The 24,346-nt window shown below is 34.7% G+C and overlaps 2 protein-coding genes across 3 annotated transcripts; one reads left to right on the top strand and one right to left on the bottom strand.

Moving 5' to 3' along the window:
* Nucleotides 1-9,158: 9,158 nt before the first annotated feature.
* On the top strand, nucleotides 9,159-13,057 carry LOC120001376 (fructose-bisphosphate aldolase-lysine N-methyltransferase, chloroplastic). Its single transcript, XM_038849671.1, has 6 exons — nucleotides 9,159-9,685; nucleotides 9,794-9,822; nucleotides 10,171-10,382; nucleotides 11,141-11,263; nucleotides 11,612-12,016; nucleotides 12,595-13,057. The coding sequence occupies exons 1-6, from the start codon at nucleotides 9,204-9,206 to the stop codon at nucleotides 12,805-12,807; spliced, it is 1,464 nt and encodes a 487-aa protein (XP_038705599.1). The 5' UTR covers nucleotides 9,159-9,203; the 3' UTR covers nucleotides 12,808-13,057.
* Nucleotides 13,058-13,430: 373 nt separating this feature from the next.
* LOC120002854 (rhamnogalacturonan I rhamnosyltransferase 1-like) lies at nucleotides 13,431-19,984 on the bottom strand. 2 transcript variants are annotated; one of them, XM_038851703.1, is made up of 8 exons: nucleotides 19,404-19,982; nucleotides 18,679-18,746; nucleotides 18,521-18,609; nucleotides 18,271-18,433; nucleotides 15,563-15,852; nucleotides 14,852-15,056; nucleotides 14,159-14,316; nucleotides 13,431-14,045 (listed from the first exon to the last, which is right to left on the bottom strand). In XM_038851703.1, exons 1-8 carry the CDS (start codon nucleotides 19,639-19,641, stop codon nucleotides 13,757-13,759), a joined length of 1,500 nt encoding a protein of 499 aa, XP_038707631.1. In that variant the 5' UTR covers nucleotides 19,642-19,982; the 3' UTR covers nucleotides 13,431-13,756. The 2 variants fall into 2 exon arrangements, with proteins under 2 accessions (XP_038707631.1, XP_038707630.1); XM_038851702.1 differs by having other exon boundaries at nucleotides 18,271-18,609; nucleotides 19,404-19,984.
* Between the last annotated feature and the right edge of the window lie 4,362 nt (nucleotides 19,985-24,346).

Below are 24,346 nucleotides of genomic sequence, written 5' to 3'. Positions count from 1 at the left end.
AACCCCCTTGATACTATGTAGCTATATGAACATATTGGTATATATATATACATGTAAAACATATATAAGTGGTTCTTTATGATTATATCTAACTGGCTCCAGTTGCCAAAGAATATTCATTGGAGAATTTTCAAATGAGAAAAGAAGCAAACACGTTGTGGTGGCCCTTTATTTATAAATGTCGAAGAAGGAATATCTACATTTTTTTTTTACTTTGTAATAAAGAAAAAGATAAATCAAACCTTGTGAATGATTTCAATAAAGTGGTTTGGTTTGATGTGAGAGCTAGAGCATCAAAAACCATGAGTATCACTAGTAGTTTTGATGAGAAAATGAGAGAAAAATCTAGGATATCTCATCATTTTTCTCAGGGTAAGACAGTCGATTGCTTTGTATTTAATTAATCTAAAAGCGTGTTTTTTTTTTTTGAATAAATCTAGCTAAAACCGTGTTTACAGCTACATATTGGGTAAAAGTACTCTATATTAGGTAAAAGTACTCTCCATATGGAGGCTTTCATCGTTAGGTAAGGAAAATCATCTAAAGATAGTTGAATTAATTAGGGCCCAAATGTCAATATGGACCAAATCGAAAACTTCCTCTACAAAAAATGTTTCCAAACACTATCAACAATCCATTTATTAGGTGTTTTAATTAATAGAGTTTGAGTTTATCTTACCTGCTAGGGCTGCAAGCCTGCAACAATAGCCAAATACTATTCTTTAGAATGGATTCGGGACTCTCAAATTCGGAGATAATTTAAGAGCATGTAATTCTCAAATCTTAACCGCTCAATCAAGTCGAAGATAAACACGCAGCCACATGTCCACTCAATTATTGTGTCCTTTATTCAAATGAGTCGACCCTATAAGAAGGAGGACCCTTCAAATTAAGTCATCAGTTCATCAATGTTGAAACAACATGCAAAAGAATAACAATGTAACAAAGGCTAGATGCTTCCTTCAATCAAACCACTTCTTCAATTTTTACCTTTATCGGGATTGTTCGTGTGCGTTAAGAGAGGTTCTATGTCCGATGTGATTGTATCCTAAATTGGCCGGGATTTTGACATCTTTTATAATCCTTAAACCTCAACAAAGATCATCGTTTATAAAATCTGCGCTCAAAACGGAACAATTCATGATTATGGTATTCTCTTTGTAGTTTTTGGGACAATTAGAGTTTTTAACTGTATCTATTGGGATAAGTGTTATCAGAACCGACCCACAATAATAGTTTTTGAAGGTTCAACCGGTTGACCCGAATGGTCAAAGATTAAACCACATATTTTTTAAATAATTTTAATTTATTTATAAATATTAATAATTAGTATAATTAATAAAAAAATTCTTAATTATATATGGTTGTGTGACTCTTATATCAAGTATCAACTATCCAATAAATCAACAAAGTTAAATAATTAATTTAAGATATAAAATAAAAATATATAATAGTATAATAGTTATAAAAATACATAATAGTATTAATTTAATACTGATTTGGCTTCTTTTAACTTGAGAGCATTGGAAAGTTGGAATTTTTTTTGTGCACTATCATTCTCATTTCTCCCTCTTTGGCATGTCAGCATCTTTGTTTGTTTATAAACTTTCGTAGTTAGGCCATGGATTATAATTGGCACTTGTATTGTTAAATCTCTTTACTATCATTGTCATCACTTTTTCAGAAGTTGCAGCTCTCTCTATACTTATGAACTTCTGTTTTCTTTCTTCTTGGAGAATGACATTAAAACCCGCCCTTATTAACATTGGAAAAAGGAGACATCCGTAGCACTTGGCTACTAACATGACTATCTATGGCCTAGTTTGGTAAAACATTTACAAAAGATTAACTTACGAGTATCACATGGATAATTTCTACATTTGCACGTTGGAATTTTTTCATAGTCTTGGAGTTCATCCCAATAATGCCTTTAGCCCTAGTAATAATATGTCACAAACAAATTGTTTTACTTGATGTTTGATAATTCTCTGAAAATTTCAAACAACCTTGTGTCATTGATTATTGAGTACCTATTTTTGAGGTAGAAATTGGTAAGTAACACAATTGGTGAATCAAGACTTAATCAAGCTACTGCCTTGTTTCGATAGTTGGTTGACATCCTGGACAGTTGGAACAGGTAAATAACCATTAATGAACCTTTGTTTTTTTCTTTCTTCTAAAGCATTTAAGAAATTACAACTCTAAACATGATATTTAGCACCAATTAACTTTAATGATATTAACTTCCTAATTGAAAAATCACTTGATAAAAATTGTTTGGGTTCACAAATGGATTTTGTATGTAATTGTTGGTTTGATTTGACATGGTTGTATTGTGTGGACATGAAAATGCATGAACAATGGGTGTAGGTGGTGTGGGTAGAATGATTTGAGAATATTGGAAAGATATGGAAGTGTTTTGAGTGGTTGTTGGTTGTGTAAAGCTTCGAAATGGCAATATAGTTATTGGTACATTTGTAACCAAATAAGATAATATGTGTACATTCCTCATGAAATTAGTAGCCTCAACTAAGATTGCTAACACTGTTGACGAACTTGGTGGTTGTATACCAAGAAGAGTCATTTGCTCAGATATCATATATCATGGCTCCGTTTGGTAGAAAATTTGATCAGTAGCATATATTGTAGATAATAATATTTTACTATGTTCTACTCTATGTATTCCTCTATTCGTAGAGTACATTGAATGCACAAAAATGGCTATAATAGAGTTTATGTTATTCGTATTAACAGCTACTCTAGGAGGAATGTTTTTATGCGGTGCTAAAGATTTAATAACTATCTTTGTAGCTCCAGAATGTTTCAGTTTATGCTCGTACCTATTATATGGATATACCAAGAAAGATATACGGTCTAATGAGGCTACTATGAAATAGTTACTCATGGTGGGGATAAATGGTTCATGAAATGTTGGTAGATGTTTGGTGCAACTTTTGCTAGTAGCATATATGGTGTTATAATTGTTATGCAAATTACGTGAAAGGGTACAAGGGTATTATGGATTGAGTGGTAACTGATTAAATTAAATAGTAAAATAAATAGAAAACAATTTATAATTATGATAAAAAAAAATTAAAATAAGCATACTACTAGCATAATTGAAGTGAGGTGCAAACAATTTTAAATAATTTTTATTTAAAGAATAATTTTTAACAACTTTTTATTACAATGGCTTCCCAAATCCCAACTCAAATGCCGCCCCAATCACACTCGAAACCAATTGGTAAGGAGAAGCGACCGCCGCAATCACACCCGAATTCAATTGACTTCCCAGTCTTGATGGAAACTTCTCTCCCCGACGCCGATGAGAAGGCCATTATGTCGATAAGTGGCCAATGTAGGAATAACAAACAGTTCAATATCTGTTAATGATGGTGGCCACCTGCCTGGGATTTGTCCCGACCGTGGAAGAAAAAGCTCGTGCCTGGTCCATTCTTTGCAGGTTCATTTGTTAAGGGCAGCATCGTAAGTTCATTCAATGATGAAGGACATTATTGGAAAATGGTGATCAAATTGTTTAAGAGTTGTCCAAATTGGAACAATTTGATAATGGTCATTTTATTGTCTTGGGTCTTGGAATATGTGTCGCAAAATGGTTGGTTGGTTACTTATATCAATATATGGTTGAACAACCATAAATGGTTGTTAAAAATTATGTGCCAAACGAGCTACAGATATATATATATTGCATTCCCATGTTGCCAAAAAGAGTCATTTGCTCTAATATCATATATAGTTATTTTAGATAGTTATATTTAAAATATTATAGGGCTATACGGACTCGAACCGTAGACCTTCTCGGTAAAACAGATCCAACTTATTATTGTCAAAATGATTCGAACTGTTTCAAAGACCCGACATGCATTTTTATTGCATTGGGCTCTTTCATTAACTGATAGAAATATCAGCCAGTCTACCATGATTTTTTCTTAACATTAATATAATAACATTAATATAAATAGATAATAGACGGCTCCATGTGCTCTGATTCATTATTTTGATTCCGATTCAGAAGCACTACCAAAGTGTTTCAAAGAAGAGTTATCCTGATGTAGGTATGCTTTTGGCCTAGATCATGATCAAGTGCTTCTCGGGAGCTAATTGTAGAGCATCAGTGAGGGATTTTCATCTCTGAAGGGCATGCACTCCTTGTTAAAATTAATAAATCATTAACAATTTGTGCATATCGTTTGTTGACACATTTAATTACGAATACTTTAATGATTGGAATGTACAAATAAATACTATTATTTTTTCCTCTTTTGATATGGATTAATGCGCTTCCATTTTCATTAATGTTCTTCATTCTCGATTTGTATTAGATTTTTTGATTATTTATTTTACTGTCCTATTGAGCTGCAGCTCAATGGTTGATGCTAAGGCTTAACGCCTTAGTGTTAAAGGATGCTGGGGTTCGACTCCCAGCATCAACAACCTGCATGGCCGTAATAGCCTTGTGATGGGTTGGAGTGTGCGGCCTGCAGGCCTGTTGTAGTTGGGCTAGGCCCTTAGGCCCGTGGCCCATGCGTGGGTTTCGACGGGCTCGGGGTTGACAGCCCACGCCCTCAAGAGGGAGGACCTCTGTGGGGTGGGGCCCGCTACATCAGGTAAAGATGACAAATTTAAGTTGTGTTGAACTACAATTATGTTATGAAAGGGTACGAAATAAAATATGTACAAATGCTGAAAGAGTGGAGGTATTAGCACCATAATAATTGGTTCATACACTCTCTTCATGTGATGAACTTTTTCATAAAAAATTGTGTCACTTTGTCTTGAGTGGTACAAACAGTTATCTATCATATAAACCTATGATATATAGGTCTTCACTTAGTGAATTAAGCTCTGCATATAGAATTTCCCTTCTTCTTTCTCTGGCTCAAGTCCCTAGAAAGACAAAGTTATTCACGGGTTTCAGTAACATAAATTTCTAATGTTTCATTATTACATATTTCAATTATATCAAAAAGTCTAAAAACATAAAATTACTTTCATATCAATTATTTTATTTGAGTCACTTTTGGATGTAGCTAGTTTTAGCCTTTAGATAAGAAACACATGTTGCGCTTGTATCTCTTTTCAAGTTTTTCATGATTGAGACTGTCAATACTGTTGGTCGGAAACACCATGTGATCACTAATACTATTTCCCGATGCATCCTATTATGATTCAGTGATTTAAATACAGGTATGAATGCCCAACTACATGGATTACATCGTATAAGCAACAACTTGCAACATACGTTCAACATAGTCATTCCATGTTTCCTTCTGAAACCATTGTGTTATAATTTACATAACGTGTAATATTTGATTTTTATAATAAGTATGTTCTTTAATTTTATTATTATGAAAGTAAGTGCCTCTTTAATTGTTTATGAGAATTTTATTATCATAAAAAAACTTATTTTTCTCATCTTGCGAAAGTCGAATATATACCTAACTTACGACATCTGTCCGGATAGTCAGAGTTGACCTATTCGGATAGATCCAACTCTATGTGGAAATAAATTTACAATGTTGCACGAAACGATATAAAAAAATTAATAGTTGATATGAATGTAATTTTATGTTTTTGGACTTTTTAATAAATTGAAATATGTAATAATGAAACATTATAAATTTGTGTCACTGAAACCCGTGAATAATGAAACAAAAATCTTTGTCTGGTCTAAGAACTTGAGCCAGAGAAAGAAGAAATCAAGTGGAAATACAAAGAAGAATGAAACAAGAAAGAGGTTTGTTTCCTAAGAATATTTAAAAAGTAAAAAAAAACAATGGGTCCCATAGATGATGTAAGGAAGCGTATGAACCAATTATTGTGGTGCTAATATCTCCACTCATGCTGGAATCAATTCTTAATCCAATGGCTCTCTCTGTAAAATGCACTCAAATTTTACAATGACAGTATGGGGAGGAGTACACTCCTCCTCCTCCCCAAAAGTATATATACCTTTTTAAATTTGTTTTGCATTGAATAAGGTCTATTATTGGATTTCTTCACTGGTATGGATCTAGATATTCTCCATAAATCGTGGTTTCTTGATCATCTATTTTTCAAATGTGGTTCAGTGACACAAATCCATGTTGTAAAGTGATGGGACTCATATATCTGGTGAAGATCGATCTTTCCAACGTTAAATCTTGATGAAGGGGAAGCCAAGACCCCAGATCTAGACCATTTATGCTTGTTTCTTTTCTGTTCGTTTGTTTAATCAGTCAAGGTTTATCCCGGAATAGTTTTCTAAGGTTCATCCTAGTGCTATCCAATATATTCCGATGTTTTTTTTTGTGTGTTCTTGGGTTTCATGTGCCTATTTTTCTAGGCTTAGAGTTCTTAATTTCTTATACTGCTAATGTAGAGCTATGTGTAAATTTTTGCTTTCATTTATTCAAAACAAAAACTTTACCTATTTTGAAAATATCCTACACATATTTTCATTTGAAAACTAATGACATATGCATAGGTGGATCTAGAAAATGGATTTAGTAAGGGCTTAGTCAATGAAAGATGCAAGAATTTACAGGAAGGAGCGAAAAGTTGATAGGGGTTCGGGGGCAGCGCTCTTGAAAATTTTTTAGGCTATTTAGTGAAAAGTGATATGGAATAGACAAATATCTATATAGTAACGGAATGTTACAGACCCCCATTTTACCCCTAAATCTATGTGACATATGAAATATATATCATTTGTTAATAAATAACCATGTAAGACTCACTTAACATCCAACACTTCACATTGATTGAGGATAAAATAGGAGTCATATCCTGTGGGGTCTCAAGCATTTTTCATATGTATATAGTCATCAAATTAAATAAATGTCTACATAGTCATTAAGTTACACATCATATTATGGGTCTCAAGCATTTTTCACTTGTACTAGTGTGTATCAATCAATAATTATTTTTATATTAACCATACATATTATATAATTATTATAAAAACATAAATAATTGGGTTTAATTTGAAAATTGAGTATTAAGAAGTACGCATGATACTTTTTTTCCAAAAATTGAGGGAAGATGTGCCTCTAGACATATGAAATTATGATGAAACACATATAGCATTTTGGAAAACCTATAACTTTTAAAAATAGATAAAATTTCAATTGATCCAAAACAGATAACATATAAATAGATCTAAAATAGATCCATCATGACTAGAACTAGAAGAAAAATAAAATACAAGAAAAAGAATAATTGTGATGTGCCTTTCAGATATAATTTTAGCATATGCAAAAGATATGTAATATTAGCATATTAAAACATATATAATGACAGATATGCTGATGATAATCGAAAGATGTCCTTTTCATTTTCATTCTCTATTTCTCTCTCTAGATCAAAATCTCTACTTTGAAGATCTATCTCTTCTGCACTGATAGATATTATTTGAAGAAGAAGGATCTAAAGGAACTTCAATTAATAGAAGAGATAAGAAACTTGTGTTGGTTATGACAATGTAGGATGGATATGATGGAGAAAGAGATCGACAACTGGCAAATCAACAAAAGAGATCTGACGGAGGGCGAGTCTTTGTCAACTTGAGGTTCGTCTGGTTCGTAAGGAGTTCACGAGTCTTTCATCAAGGAGAGAGTGATTTTGGTCTTTTAAAAAGAGTATTTTGATAAGTTTATAACTTTTGTTCATATTTCTAAACTTTTTTTCACTTGTCCGTACAATCCCCACATTTTATTATTATTCTTATGTCTATTTCCTTTAAAAAAACAACTCTTTTATCCAATGGTTAGAAGAAAATTTTTCACATAAAAAATGTTTAAATGTAAAGGGTCAATTTGGTAGAGTGATTGGATTGATTTTCAACGCTAACAGAAAAACTGTGGAAAAAAAGCTGAGCTTAAAGCTATTAGATATATTGTGGGGTGTTTGGTGGAGTAAAAGTTTACGCTAGTGGAGAAGCTGTTGAATTAAAGTATTATAATATTAGATTTTATGATTTTTATATTAAATTTAATCTAATAAATATAATTTATTATTAAAACTAATTTTAATTATATAATTATAAATATTTTTAAAAAATGATTATTGGAGTAGTTAATAATATTATAGTCTAAGTTTTTTTTTTACTTTTACCTAAATAAGTTAATAATACTATAACGTTTATATTAATAAAAAAAATTTAATTAGTAAAATACTGACAGATTTTCTTTTGATTAAGTGTACCCCACATTAAATTTTTTCCTCAAACGCCTGCAAAGAAGCTCTTATTGAGAGCTTTTTTGCAGGCAGCGGTAAATGCCTCGTTGTTTGTCAAGGCGGTGGACGCCAAGCGTCCTCATAGCTGAAACGTTGTGCCACCCGCCTTGCTAGAGCGGATAAATTTATTTTCAATGCTAGCGGAAATGTTGTGGAAAATATGCTAAGCTTAAAGCTGTGGAATATGATGTGAGGTGTTTAACAAACTAAAAATTGATGCTAGCGGAAATGTTGTTGAATTAAAGTATTATAATAGTAGATTTTATAATTTTTATATCAAAATTTGTTATTAAATTTAATATAATAAATATAATTTTGTTAATAAAACTAATAAAATAATTATTTTTAGTAAATAATAAATATAATGATTTTATAATAATTTTTTATTTTTATTAATCTTACATTTAATTTATTAAATAAAATTTACTAATAAAAGGAATGTTAAGATATTGTGTTAAAATAAAAAATAATGTTGTAAATATTAATAAAAAAGTAAAAATTATTAAATATTTTTATATCAAAATTAAAATGATTATTTGAAATATTAGTAATCATATAAATTTAATTTAGTATTAAAATTAATGTGAAGTATAAAATTTTAATTTTTTTAAAATAAAATGTTAATAAAAAAATAATGTGCAGGTTAAAATGTATTGGGTACAACCATACAAGTGCAAAACATATTTTCATTAAAAAAATAAACTGCAATGATTTGTCGACCCCACATGACTTTTTTGAAAAAAAAAAATATTGGAAGCGTTAAACGCCCCAGAAGCTCCTATCCGGAGCTTCTGGGGTGCCAGCGGATCCGCTGAAATATGTAGGTTGTTTGAAGCGGCTCCGTCAGCGAGTCCGCCTTCGCACCCGCTGCACCAAACAGACGGCTTGTACGAAGCACAAGCCATAAAAGGAATTGCCAGAGACCACGATATAGCTCTCTCTATCCTTTAGATAAACAGAGGATAATGGCGACGCCTTCCACACTCTCTCTCCCACCCTCATCATTCATTATCCCTCGCAAAGCCCTTCGAAACATAAACTTTTTCCCTATCATTGCAAGCAAACCATCCTTCCTTCTCAAGACCAGATCCCTATCCACCACGTGTCTCCATTCACCACCACCGGTGCAAACCTTCTGGCGGTGGCTCTGTGAGCAGGGCGTGGTCTCCGATGCTAAGTCTCCTTTGAGACCCGGCGTCGTCCCCGAAGGCCTGGGGCTGATTGCACAGCGAGACATTGCTCGGAATGAGGTTGTTTTGGAGGTTCCCAAGAAGTTTTGGATAAATCCTGATATGGTATCAGAATCAGAGATTGGGAGCGTGTGTAGCGGGTTAAAGCCTTGGGTGTCTGTGGCTCTGTTCTTAATCAGAGAGAAGATGAAAGAGGACTCTCCCTGGCGGCCTTATTTGGATGTTCTTCCCGAGTGTACGGATTCCACTATATTTTGGTTCGTTTGGCTTGCTTTTCCTTGATTGTTATATATAATGGTGCTGTGTCTCTTACTGGCTTTCAGATTTTGGGATTGCTAAAATGTTGTCCGTTGTTTCCAGTGCAGGTCAGAAGAGGAGCTCTCGGAGCTTCAAGGTAAGTTTTGTTATTTACTTTAGAATATAATTGTGGATTTTGAACTACGCCTGACACCAATGCTTGTTATGGCCATGTTAGCTGGAACCTTCTGTTGTACCCACAATTTCTTGAGAATAGTATTACTTTCTGAAGATAAGCATTTTGTGGCATTACAATGAAAACTAAATGTACGTGTAAATACCGTTCTTTAGTCCCAAATTATTTTCTGGTAGAATTCCCAACCATGTTTTCAAAAGTAACGTATGTTGTTGCGCTTTCTGACTCTACCCAGGAAATGTGCCTACTAGGAAGCAGCTGCTAGAGTGTAACCTTTTTGGTCCTTAGTATCTTATTTAATTCATGCAGGAACCCAACTTTTGAGTACAACATTGGGTGTTAAAGAGTATTTGCAGGGTGAATTTCTGAAAGTTGAAGAAGAAATCATCCTCCCTCACAAGCAACTATTTCCTTCCCCTATAACATTGGGTGATTTCTACTGGGCGTTTGCGATCCTCAGATCAAGGGCATTTTCACGTCTTCGTGGTCAAAATCTAGTTTTGATCCCTCTTGCTGATTTGGTAATGTTCTGTATATTTCAAAATAAATTACAATAGTAAAATAAATAATAAAATTTGTGATTAAAATCCTGAAAACTTTCTTCTTTGGGTACATTATCATTAGTAAAATAAATAATAAAATTTGTGATTAAAATCCTGAAAACTTTCTTCTTTGGGTACATTATCATCTAATGGAATACAAATTGCAATCTTTTTCTGACATTAAATGGGAAGCTGAAGTACAGCGTTAAGGGTGTTGTTTATCCTTGAATGAAAATGATATTCCATGTCTTGCAGTTAACGTTTGTTTCACAACACCCCTTTTCGAAGTATAAAATTGGGGTTATTGTTATGTAACTCCTGAGCTGAAGCCTGTCATGAAATTTTTCCATTTAAACAAACTGCTTCTGGTAATCTGGTGAACCTTATTGTGTTTCATCAATGAAAATGTGTTGAACACTTGAACTAAACAATTCTGACTATTCGAATTGTTGTAATTTGTTAAATCTCTGAGATCCTCAGATCACATAATTAAAGGGGCACAAAAAATGAATACAAACTTATATATATATATGCTACTAAAATCCTTGTTTCAAAATCTTTTGCTTTTGGGATTTCATAAAAGTTTAGGACGTGAATAGACTAAAAGTGGTAATCTCCAGGTTCAGTGTAACAACTCCGAGCTGTTATGAACCATTCACTTTCCGTATTTGTTTATTTTTTGTGGCTGCCTATCATTTCCATAAATGATTGTTCTGCGAACTTGGCTCATTGATCAGATCAACCATAGCCCCACCATAACAACAGAAGACTATGCATGGGAGATTAAAGGAGCTGGTCTTTTCTCTAGAGAACTCTTATTTTCTTTGAGGTCACCAGTTTCGGTAAAGGCGGGGGAGCAGGTAAAGTATTCTTTCGAACTTGATAGGAAATTATGTGTACATTTGCATCTCATGGATCTAAGCTCACAGGCTTTTTCCCTATGTCAACGCTGTTCTTTGAGGACTCAAAATTGGATAAAATAATTATACACACCTGAATTATGTCATATTTATGGGTGTGTTTTATAAACCAAAAATTGTGCTTGTTTAAAAGACATCCTTGACATCATGATGATTGAGCTGAAGAGGCTCATCAAAATCTGGCTTCATGAGTTAGCAGTGGTCAACCTAGGAGAAAGATTTTCATTCAAATTATGAAATCATTAGTATTCACATGTGATGACTTACTTTTCAGATTGTCATTAATAGGTTTTGATCCAATATGATTTGAATAAGAGCAATGCAGAGCTGGCTCTGGACTATGGTTTTGTAGAAATGACGCCAAACCGCAATGTATTCACCTTGACACTAGGGATACCTGAATCGGATCCATTTTTTGGAGACAAGTTGGACATTGCTGAGTCAAATGGTTTTGGTGAAACTGTATCCTTTGACATAGTTCTGGGCAGTTCTCTTCCACCAGGAATGCTTCCATATTTACGGCTAGTGGCACTTGGGGGAACTGATGCTTTCCTTTTGGAAGCCCTTTTCAGAAATTCTGTTTGGGGCCACCTTGAGTTGCCTGTAAGCCGTGACAATGAAGAGCTAATATGCCAAGTTGTTAGAGATGCTTGCAAATCAGCTCTTTCTGGTTATCAGACCACCATTGATGAGGTAGACATTTTCTTTCACTTAGAGACCTTTAGATAAAGGTGACTTTTTTCTTTCACTTAAGAGTACGCGAACCATTTATTTATTTCATCCCGTGGATTACCTTTGACGTGCATTAATGTGATGGATCACACCTAAAAAGAATTCATGAGAGAATTCCCAAGTTGAGCTGATAACCTCAGCCCGCTATACAATCCCGAAATATATTTAATGTACTAATGCATTTTACGCCACTTGCTTGGGCGATATCCTTGCATGGTAACTTTTTTCACTTTCAAGATGATTTGTACAATCCAACTGGACATGCTTCGCTCTCAACCAGTTGTACTCGGATTAAAATATCCTCTCTCACTATGAAGCCAAAGCTATACTCGCAGTTCAATCATGAATAAAACTAGACTGGCATCCTTGGTCAGAGTTGCCAGGCAATCCTTTTCCTTTTTCTCTTGATTCATTCTTTGGCCCTCCCATGTCCCGTCATTCCCCTTCAAGTTCTTTACTAAAATGTAACGCAGATGGTTTATTTCCAATTATTAAATTGCTGCAAACTTGTAATGACATGCTTCGAATGTGAACTACAGGATGAGAAGTTAAAAGGATGTGCAGATCTAAATTCGAGGGTTCGAATTGCAATTGAAATAAGGGCTGGAGAGAAGAAATTGCTGCTGCAAGTTGATGAGATCTTCGAGAAGCGAGAATCAGAATTGGATGGTTTGGAGTACTACCAAGAAAGGAGGCTCCAGGACCTTGGCCTATGCGGGGACGAAGGCGAAATTATCTTCTGGGAGAAGTAAGATACCTTGTAGAATGTTGTTTTGCAAAGAGAATTTTTTGTCAAAAACGCTAAACAGATGATGGGAAAGAGACATTCTCTGTATCAAGGTTTATCACTTAGCACAGTATCTGCTGCAAGCTTTTAGGCTGCTGCTGCTACTACCAAAAGCACTGCATTGCTCAGATCTGCGTTGGGCAACTCATTTTTTTTATTTTTTTTGTAAAATAATAGATACATTACCAATTTTACTGAGTTACTTTTTTGCCTTATTCATACATTTTTTCAATTGTGCAACATTGACTGTTTGAGCATGCCAGGAAAATAATTAGTTGATAGGAAGGAGAGTATACATAGTGGATTCAACAATCATATACTCTAATTTTGGAAATAACGTTTGATAATGGCACAGATGAATTGATATTACGCGTTTATTTATGATATACTCTCATTTTGGCGTGCAGGAAGTCATTTCTGCAAACAAGTCATTTCTGCGAAGTGTGTAGGGCACTGGTATAAGTATAACCCTTGCAGGTCAGCCATCTGCAAATGCTTCTGATATCATTTCACTTGCACAATTCCAGTATATCTCGCTTTGCTTTCCCGATAAAGCTTTGGAGACAATCCGTTCAAATTTAACGACAATTGCATGAAATGTAACCAGCGTAGTGCCTTCCATTCAAATAAGCTTTTCAAACCCAAATGGCTCAAATTCACAGGTAATTCATTGGTATCATGAGTTGAAAATTACATGAAGGAATTGAAGAAACTACTTAAAATTGGTGAACTAATAAATGAATGGGGATCAACCTTTTGTGGAACTACATGGTGCTGCATCTCTATAGATATAATTTTTATATGCCCAAATGAGGACCAAAGACTTAAGGATGTGTGTGGACTTGTAACACCCACTTTTGAGGGAAGCCGCAGGCACTCTAAACTTGCATGTTGAACACCGCTTCAAGCCATGATTAGCTATGATTGCTCGCTACAACAGAACTTAAGTTACCAGGGCCCAATAAGTCATCACAGTTCATTCCCTCACAAAGGCACTCCTCAGGATTGGCATAAAAGTAATCTTCTTCCTTTGGCTTCTCTGCAATGATCTTTCGACGAGTTGGCTGTCCCATCCTTTTCTCGTGTGCCAGTCGAACAGCAACAGAGAACTCATTCAACGAATAGGTCCCATTCTGATACAAATCCAACAACTCTACAAGTCGCTTTCGGTCCAGTAGGACAGTTTTTTTGAAACCCGAATACCTGCATGAGATCACCAGTATTTTGAACACATTTCCGATAGGAATAGTTTTCTTTTCTTTATGAGATAGTAAGATTACAATTCCTTCTATTAAGAGTGGAGTGGGTGAAAATACCTACGGTGACCTTCCACAAGTTTTGCCATGTTTCCATCGTATGTAGGAATGAAAGTGTTGCTTGCTATTGAAACCATAAAATCCAAAGCAGCCATTTGAGATGAATGATTCTGAAATTGCTTCAGTTCATCTGGTTCTAACAGCATTTCCTTTTTCACCTGAAATTTTGATTGGTTCTGAGATGTTTAAAAACAATGCAATCAACCAAACACCATGCAAGATAACAAGAAGCTACCACAATGGAGCTTATAGTGAATACAAAAAATAATGATACTCATGGCCAATTGGCAAGCACTTGCATGGTCTGAAGTCTTATAATCACTCGAAACAAAGCCTCAATGAGATTCTGTAAACCAAATAGGTACATAAAAATGGAAACAAAATCCAAGCTATTTGACATTCTTAAAAGCATATGTTACCATGTTATCTCCTAACAACATAAGCATTAACATTAATTAACTGACAAGAGTCATCCATGGCGGACACTCAAAAGTGGCATAACTGACCATGACCGATACGCCATAAAGGACAACAAAGTACATAGGGTTTTCTTATGTCCTTAATAATAGTGCCAGATAACCAAGGTTTGGACGAAACAAGCATCTCCAAAAGCTTTTAGGAAGCTCCTCATCTCAAACTAGGAACATTCATAAATGAAAATGCTAATGAAAAAACATATATAACTCAACTTACAATATTTGGGAATGCAGCTCTTAGAGCCGCAAGCCTCACGTCGTTACCATATATCTCACCCGCTGCAATATAAATCTGTGTTTCCTTGTCAAAACCCAATGCTTGCAAGACTAGTGCCGTCTCTTCAGGCGTCAAAGGACACAAACCTTGTGATCTCCTTTCTTCAGACACTATCTCTTTCTCCCTCCACCATGGATATGCATACCTGTATGAATGAGCAGCAAATGCTGAATATTATAATCACTTTTATTTAACAGAGTATAGCACAAGCCTTCTTGAACCACGTGGATAATAGACCAGACAGAAGAAAGCATACACCAAGATCAATAGAACATGGAAATAATAAGTATTGCCTCCATCAAATGTCTTTACTCATCATATGTCCTAGATAGCAGAGGCAGAAATCAAGCCCCCATTGCATGGGATATTATATGATTTATTGGGCTACCACAAACCAACCACTGAACCATCTAGCATTTGGCATCATTTCCAAAGGTGCAGGCGGTAGAAGCCAGAAATAATAATTTGATCCACCAGATTGGAATAATTATTTTTTTAAATAATCCTAAAGTACAGTGGCCTACAGACAGATTAAAATGGGTCAGGATTGCTTCAGATCCTTACAAACTGTGTTATTATAAATGGTTGAGGATTGCTTTAGATCCTTACACACTGCAACGCATTGGTGAAGGTTGCCATCTTTCGACATACCTCAGGTTCTTAAGCTCCTCAGCTTCTTCATTCGTGCAACCATGGGTACAACCTGAGAAAGCCAACATGTCCATCTCGTATCTCAGATGCAAAGCGACAAAAGGGCCCTTTTCTTGAAGAATGTGAACCAATTTATACCCCAGAGTTTCAATCTCAGGAGTGAATTTCAGCGCCTGGAAATTAACACGGCACCTCAGTTTCTGAAGATATAGGGGAATCCCATTGTTTGCCAAGCGTGCATCTGTTCTGTTGAAATGCAAAACCTTATACTTGTCAAAAAGAGGCAGAATCTGCACAGTAAGAATAAAATCAAAATATCAGTTTCTCTAGACGAAAACGCAGACAAGATAACTCATCTCTTCATATCAGAGTGTTCTGATTATCCTAAAAATTGACGTTGAAACTCCCAAGTCTTCTGTTAACATGTTTCACAATGCAAAAATGTAGCCAAAGTCGTACACACAAAATTTTCAAAAATCAGCAGCATGCAATACAACAAATCCTGAGAGACTTGAAAATATCCCCATTTCTCTGATTTCTCATATAATATGCACACTTTTCAGTCTGTGAACTATAAAATCTCCAATTCTTAATATGAATTGGAACTACTTGTTTACTGTATGGAAAGGAAAAGTTTTGGACAAAAGTAAATAAACTGGATCAAGAGATGTGTAGCCTCTCCCTCTTTCTCAATTATCCATGGTGCAGGCCCAGACTTCTACAAACCCAAGAAAGGGATTAGGCAAAGAAGACCCCTTATGTCCTATTCTTTTTGAACCCAAGAAATAGATTATTCAAGGAGACCCTTTATCTCCTATCCTTTTTGTTTTGGGGAAGAACTCTCTCAGCCACATGATTGAGTGATTGACAAGGATGTGGAGGCTGGTTTTCTCCAGGGAACAAAGATAGGTCAGGGTGAAGAGCAAGTTCATATCTTTTATATGATGCAGATGATACCCGGCAATATGTGGTGCTGATCTTGATCAAGTTATAAATCCTAGGGCCATGACCATCTTATTGGGGTTTTGAAGCTGTCCTAGGGTTAAAAGTCAACCTCAGCAAAAGCACAACATTTCCTTCGGACAAGAACAAAATGTTAATCACTTAGTTGATGGGTGGTAGAACAACTTCTTTACCCACTAGCTACCCAAGTCTTCCTCTAGCAGCTACGTTCAAGGACAGCTCTATTTGGAAACCTGTGGCGGAGAGATTTGATAAAGATTAGCTGGTTAGAAGAAAAATTTGCTCTTAAAGGCAGACAGCTAACCATCATTCAAAGCACTAACTATAGCTTCCTATTTACTATATGTTCCTTTCTCCCTCGCCTTCTTCTATTGCAAGTAACTGAGTACTCAAAAGAAAAATTTTGGGGTGATAACCAAGATGGAGGAAAAAAACTGGTAAACTGTTAAACTCCTCAAAAATATTGGAGAATTAGGTATTATTTCTCTCCTCAAGTGCAATAGAGGGATATGGAAATTTTACACAACGAAGACCACTTATGGACTATGGAGAAGGCTCATAGTTGATAAATATGGCCTCCGGTGGGATTATTGACTACAAAAGAGAGGCATATGGCACAGAGCTTTGGAACTAAATTAGCAAAAGGCTGGCAGCATTGGAATAAGTTCACAACCGTCAAGGTGGGCAAGAGAAAGAGAACCAGATTCTGACACAGTTCTTGGTAGGATAATAAACCTCTAAAAAGCCGTTCCCAGGACTTTTCAGGTTAGTTGTCAACAAAGATGCTTCAGTGAGTAACTACCTTAGCAAATCTAGTCCAGGAATTTCATTGGCTTCCCCATAAATACTTATGATTGGGTTCTACTGGACCCTCTTGAAGGATAAAGTGTTTACTGTCAGACCTTATTATTGAGAGAGCTAATATTCCCCCATATGTTTGCCTTTTCTTTTGGAAAACCATCTGGGGTAAGATTCTCACCTTAGATAACTAAGAAAGGAGAGGAATTCAACTCCCCAACAGGCGCAGCCTTAGCAAGAATGAGGAAGAATTTCATCAATTTTCTAGCACCATCTAAGTAGATTTGGAGACAATAAGCTTCAGTGGGGGAAAACATGAGAGTTGGAAATGGAGTAGTAAATTAAAATGTCTTGTTCACAAGAGAAGCTTTGGATTGAGAGTTGGAGTTGTTAATATTAACTTTGTATCAACATACCAACTCCAGAAATAAATACAGAATATAGTCTTCAAGTAATGCTATAGAAGTAAGGGCAGTTTAAAGTGGGGGCAAAATAGTGTTCTTCTGAATGAATGTGATTGAAGGAAAGAGATTTTCATTGGAAATCAATGAAGAAGCAGAACATTGCTTCAAAAGTAGCACTTTTGAGTTTTGACAAATCGTAAATGAAGGGGAATGAAGTAATGATCAAGTCCATAGATGCTTTCCTGGAAAGGATGAAAGGCAACTCATCTTATCCTTCTTTGTTGATGGGAGAAAAGTCTCTATAATTTCGCTTCAAACATTATGGTGTCCGTGTCTCTTGAGTGCTAGTCGGGTCTTTGGAAACTGAGATACATTATGTCGACGAATCTTTTGTTATTGACATTACCTTTAGTGTTCAGAGTTTGTCATTGGATAATTATTTTATGTCCTGTATAAGCTGTTAATTGACTGGAATTTTCTTCCAGCCTTTCTTTCAATAAAGCTTTACTTAGAGCATTCAAAATATCTATATAAAGAACAAACCTGCTCCTGGTAGTATTTTTCATTTGACCAGCTAACCGGAGGCATTTCAAAGGGCTGGAACCCATATTTCCGATGAAATTTCTTCGGCAGCCTTTTGATGATTCGAACTTCGTCTCTTAGTGAATCAATGAAATGCCTCAAATGAAAGATGTCCTCAAAATTACTGAAGAATGGAATATGAACAGTAAAGGCCTTCGAGCAATCACCAAAAAAAAAACTCAAGTCAGCTTTCCAAGAGTTAAGAATATACCTAGGGTCAGCCCAGAAGGATGTCTTGTCAAGCTCTGGAACAACCAGAGTTAAATTTAGATGACGAGCAATGGTCACCATGTCACAAATCTGAAAAGCCAAAATAGCTGAGTAACTCTACATAGGACTGAAAATTAAAGCAGCGTAAGAAATACATACCGCAGCTCGCATCTGATTCAAGCCACCATTGCATGACACAATTAGAAAACCATTACTTGTATAGTTTCCTGCAAAATTTCACCTATTAAGGTCTGACTTCATTGCAGAATAAAGTAGGACTAGTACTAAAAATGAGTCTTAATAAAGGTACATTAACCATTAATTGCATTCCTGCAGCTGATGAAGATACAGCTTCAAATAAACTATAATAATTCCCAACTTATAGGTCCCAGATTATAAACAGCAGACAAATGCATTCAGTAGTATTGAAAGTTCAAGATTTAGAGACCCTCAAGATTGACATGGTGATATCCCAAACCCAACATTTTCATATAAACACGATCCTACATTATTAATTGGATTCTTTAAATGACTCAAGTGATGTTGCGACTTGAAAGAAACTCGAAGAATCATTCTTGTTTCCATGAACTTCCATTAAATGTCCACTCATTTCTTCTTCATGTGAACTGAGAGGCAAGTGTTACAAGCAGTGCATACCAAATCAACTTAAAGTTGCATACTTTTAAAGGAGTTGGTGAACATGGCATTCAACAAATAAGTTAAAATCACCAAACCAACAACAACAAAAAAACTGAATTTTGTAACAGAATTTTCTCAAATGTACTCTGATTTATCCTTACTTATAAAAATATATGTATCCATCAAAATCACACAACAGAACGTAGCAAAAAATCAGTACAATATATCAAAAAGGAAATACTCACTCGCGGGAAGCAGAGGCGGTGGCGATCGAGCAACCGCCTGAAGATGAGGCTGCCCAGTCCGCAGAAAACCATATATCAAACGCGGTTGCCAAAGCTCCCCAACCGCGACAAGCTGTACCAGACAGGTCCAAAGCAGAATGCTGGCGCAGACTCGTATAAACCATACCTGCAAGCGTGTCCTTGGAGCCCCCGCAAGCTTGTCGAACCTTACCTTTATACTCTCAGATCTAATTTCCATTTCTCTCCCGCACAATTCATCGCGGCTTCATCGAAAATCGCAGTTACCAAATCCAATCTCGCGCTTCAAACATCCACATTGTAGCCTCTGATCCGAAGAACCATTAACAAAATAAAAATACAATCTTTTTAGGGATCAGAGAAGGAAAGCCTGAAAGAAAGAGGATTGTGAGAGGAAAAAGCAAAGGAGAGTAAGATTAAAACGGGTAAATCGAAGAAAACAAAACAAACAATCAAATCCTTTTCTTTCTTTCTTTTCTCGCTCACTTTCTTCCTCGAATTGAGCTCAAATTTATTTTCTTCTGGTTTTTTCTTTCTTTCTTTTTTTTTTAAAATATAAATTTGTTGTAGATACAGAGCCGTGGAATGGAGGGAGATCAGGTCAAGACTCAAGAGATGGCAGTTCAGTTTTTCTGTTTATTATCTTATTTCTCGTTAAATTTAATTATTTTTAGAGACTAGCAAAGCATTTGTATTATTTTTTTTTTACTATTATAGTAAAATGGAATTGATGATAATCACAAATAATTTAGAGATCATCACAAATTTAGTGAAAAAAATTTCTGCCAAATCCCACACTCAATACTTGTCTATCCTATCCATAATAAAATGGAATCTCAATCTAGGGTTCTTCTAGATTGAACAAGATATAAGAACCGAAAAAAAAAAATTAAAAAAAAATATTTCAAATTCATGAGCGATTTGATGAACTTCAAATTTTGAATTTTTGAATAAGGTTGCTTGAGATTAAAATGAAAGAATGAAGAAGAGAGAGTTGTACATATTAAAATGTTTTTTGGAACTCAAAACGCGAAACTTGTTTTTGTCATTTTGAATTTTTTTAGAAAATGAGCATGTATTTTGTACAAAATATTTTGTTAAAATGTCCAAGAATTCATTTATGATGTCGGAATCTCTCTTCAATTTCTCTTTTAGTTCGAATCACGTTTCTCTTTTTTTTTGTCTTTTTTTCTATTGATTTATTCATATATGCACTTCAAAAAGTATAACCTCCATAAATTAATAATCTAGATTAAATAATATTTTTGACTAGTCCAGACTTCGGGGCAATGTGGTAAATTAAGGGTTAATAACACTTTTGATCACTGAAAGATTTTTCGTGTTCAATTTGCACAACGAAAGATTTTTTGTGTCAATTTGATACATCAAAGTTTCAATTTGTTCCAAATTACACAATCGGTCAGATTGGCCTAGTTTAGGACAGTCAATGTGCCCATGTGGCAGGTTGACTGTTAAGTTTTGTTGACATGACAAACCCTATGAGAAACGATGATGACATGGCAAAGATTTATATAATTAAGTGAAAAAAGTATTAATTAATACAATTAAAATCAGATTAAGTTAGAAACTAAACTAAAACTACATTCAATAACAAAAAAAGAAAAAAAAACATTTAATAACAAAAAAAGAATCGCGTAAATTTTGTGAATCTCGTTGATTTCGTGAATGATAGAAGAGATTTCATCAATCGGATCTCGAATGGCGATAGCAAGAAAGAGACTCCCATCAAGCCTGGGATAGTCGTTTAGTGCAAGATCAAACGATTACCGTGATGGTCAGTGTATAGATCATGGAGATAGTCGTTCAGTGCATTCACAAACTCTTTCTCCGGGCTTTGCCAACTAAAGAAGTTCGTGAGGGCCCGGAAGATCGTCTCCCCTTTGGCTCTGCTATCTCTGCGAATCCCCTACCAATCATTGTCCATCCTTGATCCTTTGAGTGCCACATACTCTCAATCCTAGCCCAGGAGAACCAGAGCAGCGTGTCTTCCAATAAGTAGCTAAGCTTCTCTGCTTTAATGATGACAATGTTTCTTCCAATACATATTGGCTTTATCGAAGTGATTGCTATGTCTCTTTGTTTTCTGGCTCACAAATCATACCCTTGGATTTCTTCATAGAGAAATAAAATTGGGGGTTGGGGTTAGGGTTCATGGAGGGATGAAATTGGGGGTTCAGGTTAGGATTCATAGACATCGTTTCTTGCTTCAATAATGGAAGAAGATATTTCATCATGACAAATGGTTCTCTTCAAATCATGGAAGAAGAGATTTTAACAGAGCACCATCGATGGAAGAAGAGATTTATGTAGAGTCAAAACAACTGATGAAAGAGTGGAAGCAACACTACGTACGCCATGCATGATTCTCTATCCTTCCTTTTTCAATTCTTAAATATTTATAGTGTTGAAAGTCGGAGCCGAAGAAGAGCATGAGGGGGCCAAAGTAACGGAGGTCAGAATATAGAGGCGTGATGTTCTACACAAGGATCGGGAGATGAAAATCGCATATATAGTATTAGCTTATTATATTCTTCCCTTCAAATTGAGCTCCATGTAGCTTTGACGCTTGATTATTTAAACTGCATGATTGAATTGTTTTATCACTTGTTTACTGTCTTAAATATCATATGGATAACTTCTGTTACAATGAGAAGGGATCATCTTGATAAATCATAGATTTATTTGAATTAAATCTCCTTGTGAGGAACCATTCTTATTTCGAATAAAATCTTTATCATCTAAAAATAAATAATTGCTACTAACTCTTAAAAGGTTAATTAAATCAAGTTACCACCCTCTATTTTCTTTCTAAATCCGTTGCTTAACTACTGTGTTAGCACACACAATGTCGCTAACTATTAGGCGATGAGTGAGAAATTGATGGAGGTTGATGTAGGTAGATCAATGTCAAATTTAATTATAGATCTACACCATAATATAGGTAGAGGTTGCAATATGCATTAGATTTATTCTTAATAAAAATAATAAAATTTTCAAAATTTAAGCTATAACTGTGGGTTTGAGGAAATTTCTTTCTAAAAACTTAATTTCATTATTCTTAATAAATTTATATCATTTCAAGTAATTACATTTTTATGAATAAAGCAATAACTCAAAGTAATAAACTACGATAAGAAGTATCATAATATACAAGTAAAATATCAAAGTTTTATAAGATGTTGTGACAATTCTTTATTCTTACTAATACTAAACAACTTTAATATGACATCTCCTATTCATACAAGGTTATCAATATCAAATGATGTACACATGAAAGCAAAAACATGACTGATGGAGAATCACATACCTTTATACATGGAGATAGGTCAATACCTAAGCCACATTGTTCTCTTGATATCATTCCTACCATTAAGGAAAGATAAGTACATGATCTTTAAATATGTGGATCACTTATGTTAGAGACCTAATGTGAGATTAATTCTACAACTTCCTCACTCTCCTAAACATCTCTTGTGTGGAGATCAAATTTTTGGCTTTTGTAGGTTGTAGAGGGATATCCTTTTGAATCATGTGATTGAAATTTGATTTTTTGTTTGCAACCTCATGCTTATTGTTCTATTTTGATATTCCAATTGAGATTTCCCATTTCACTAGATCCAATTGATGTGGCTAAAATATGTTTTTGTTTACAATCTCATCATTAGAGATCTGTTAACTTCTTTGTTATTTTATAGTTACATGCTATTTTAGCTACACTCATGTTGTTTGATCGATGACATTTTGTTTTGTATACAAGATTAGTTGGTTTCTTTTTAGATTTTATTTCTTGATATTGTCTTACGATATTTACATCTTTAAAGAATTTACCATAAATTGGTAAGCATATTTTGATTATTTGCTAAGTTAGTGTCGTTTAGTGGAATACTATAGTTTTTAGGTTTTACAATATTTTACCACCTTCGTTGGGTTTATAATCAGTCACTCTTTCCAAATTTATCAAATTATGAAAAATATTGATATAGAATGTATTAAACTTCAGTCTCTTTCCACATATCATATCATTTTCAAGTCTCTAATATTTTGTTTCATTTGCAATTCTAAGCTTCGTCTATAACCTATTTTAGTCAAAACTTGATCAAAATGGTTTCTAATTCAATAAACATTCTTTTTTTTTTACTTTTCTATTATTCTTAAAAAAATATTTTCTCAATTAACAGACAATGAACGTGATCGAATCACTGCGTAAATAGCAAAATTATCCACCTAAAAATTATAACACCAAATGCAACACTCAGACCTTCCACCTAGTCTATCTATAGCAAAACGAGTGAGGTGCCTTCTTTAGTTAACACTGTTGGACAGGAATTTTATTCTAGGGTATAAAGAACACTGTCTATTCCATCTGCAACAGATCCAAGTTGTACTGTGATCTCAGTGATTGCTTCGTGCAATTTATCTGGGTCATGAGTACTTGCTTGTCTACCCCATGACATATATCGAACACCTTGTATGACATACTTTGAAACCATAAGTTGCCTTTTGTAGTCTTGAACTTTGTCGGTTGCTTTTTTAAGTCTCCTTTTGGTTTCCCTCAAAGCTTCTTGTAGAGATTCGATAGTTTTCTGGGGATCGTCCTCGTATACGTCTTCCCTTATAGGGGAGAGGTTGAATCTGGGATCACCTCCACCTTCTTCTTCTTTAGAAGTAGAACCTTCATCAGTTCTAGACCTTTTTACAGGTGGAGAGTTAGGAGTATCCATCCTTGAAGATTTCTTGAGAAAGATATTGGTTTATGATGATTCTTACTTTTGAATATTTATACGAATGGAATATGAAGAGATTGTTGGACCAAGACTTAGTGTCTAGTCAACATTGTGTTTTTGATGATTGTGTATGATTGTATACTAAAATGTGTGTGAGCATGCTTGACTTGAACATATCCT

The sequence above is a fragment of the Tripterygium wilfordii genome, chromosome 7 (assembly GCF_013401445.1).
Source record: "Tripterygium wilfordii isolate XIE 37 chromosome 7, ASM1340144v1, whole genome shotgun sequence".
NCBI lineage: Eukaryota > Viridiplantae > Streptophyta > Magnoliopsida > Celastrales > Celastraceae > Tripterygium > Tripterygium wilfordii.
This window is presented reverse-complemented; position numbering and strand designations above follow the sequence as displayed.

Bases quoted from the DNA above. Each gene is read 5' to 3' on its own strand.
- LOC120001376 (XM_038849671.1), top strand. From the start codon at position 9,204: ATGGCGACGCCTTCCACACTCTCTCTCCCACCCTCATCATTCATTATC. The intron at 9,686-9,793 runs GTTCGTTTGGCT...TTTCCAGTGCAG, and splicing joins ACGGATTCCACTATATTTTG to GTCAGAAGAGGAGCTCTCGG. The intron at 12,017-12,594 runs GTAGACATTTTC...TGTGAACTACAG, and splicing joins ATCAGACCACCATTGATGAG to GATGAGAAGTTAAAAGGATG.
- LOC120002854 (XM_038851702.1), bottom strand. From the start codon at position 19,641: ATGGAAATTAGATCTGAGAGTATAAAGGTAAGGTTCGACAAGCTTGCG. The intron at 18,610-18,678 runs GTATGTATTTCT...TTGGCTTTTCAG, and splicing joins TGAATCAGATGCGAGCTGCG to ATTTGTGACATGGTGACCAT. The intron at 14,046-14,158 runs GTATTTTCACCC...GATCTCATGCAG, and splicing joins CTTGTGGAAGGTCACCGTAG to GTATTCGGGTTTCAAAAAAA.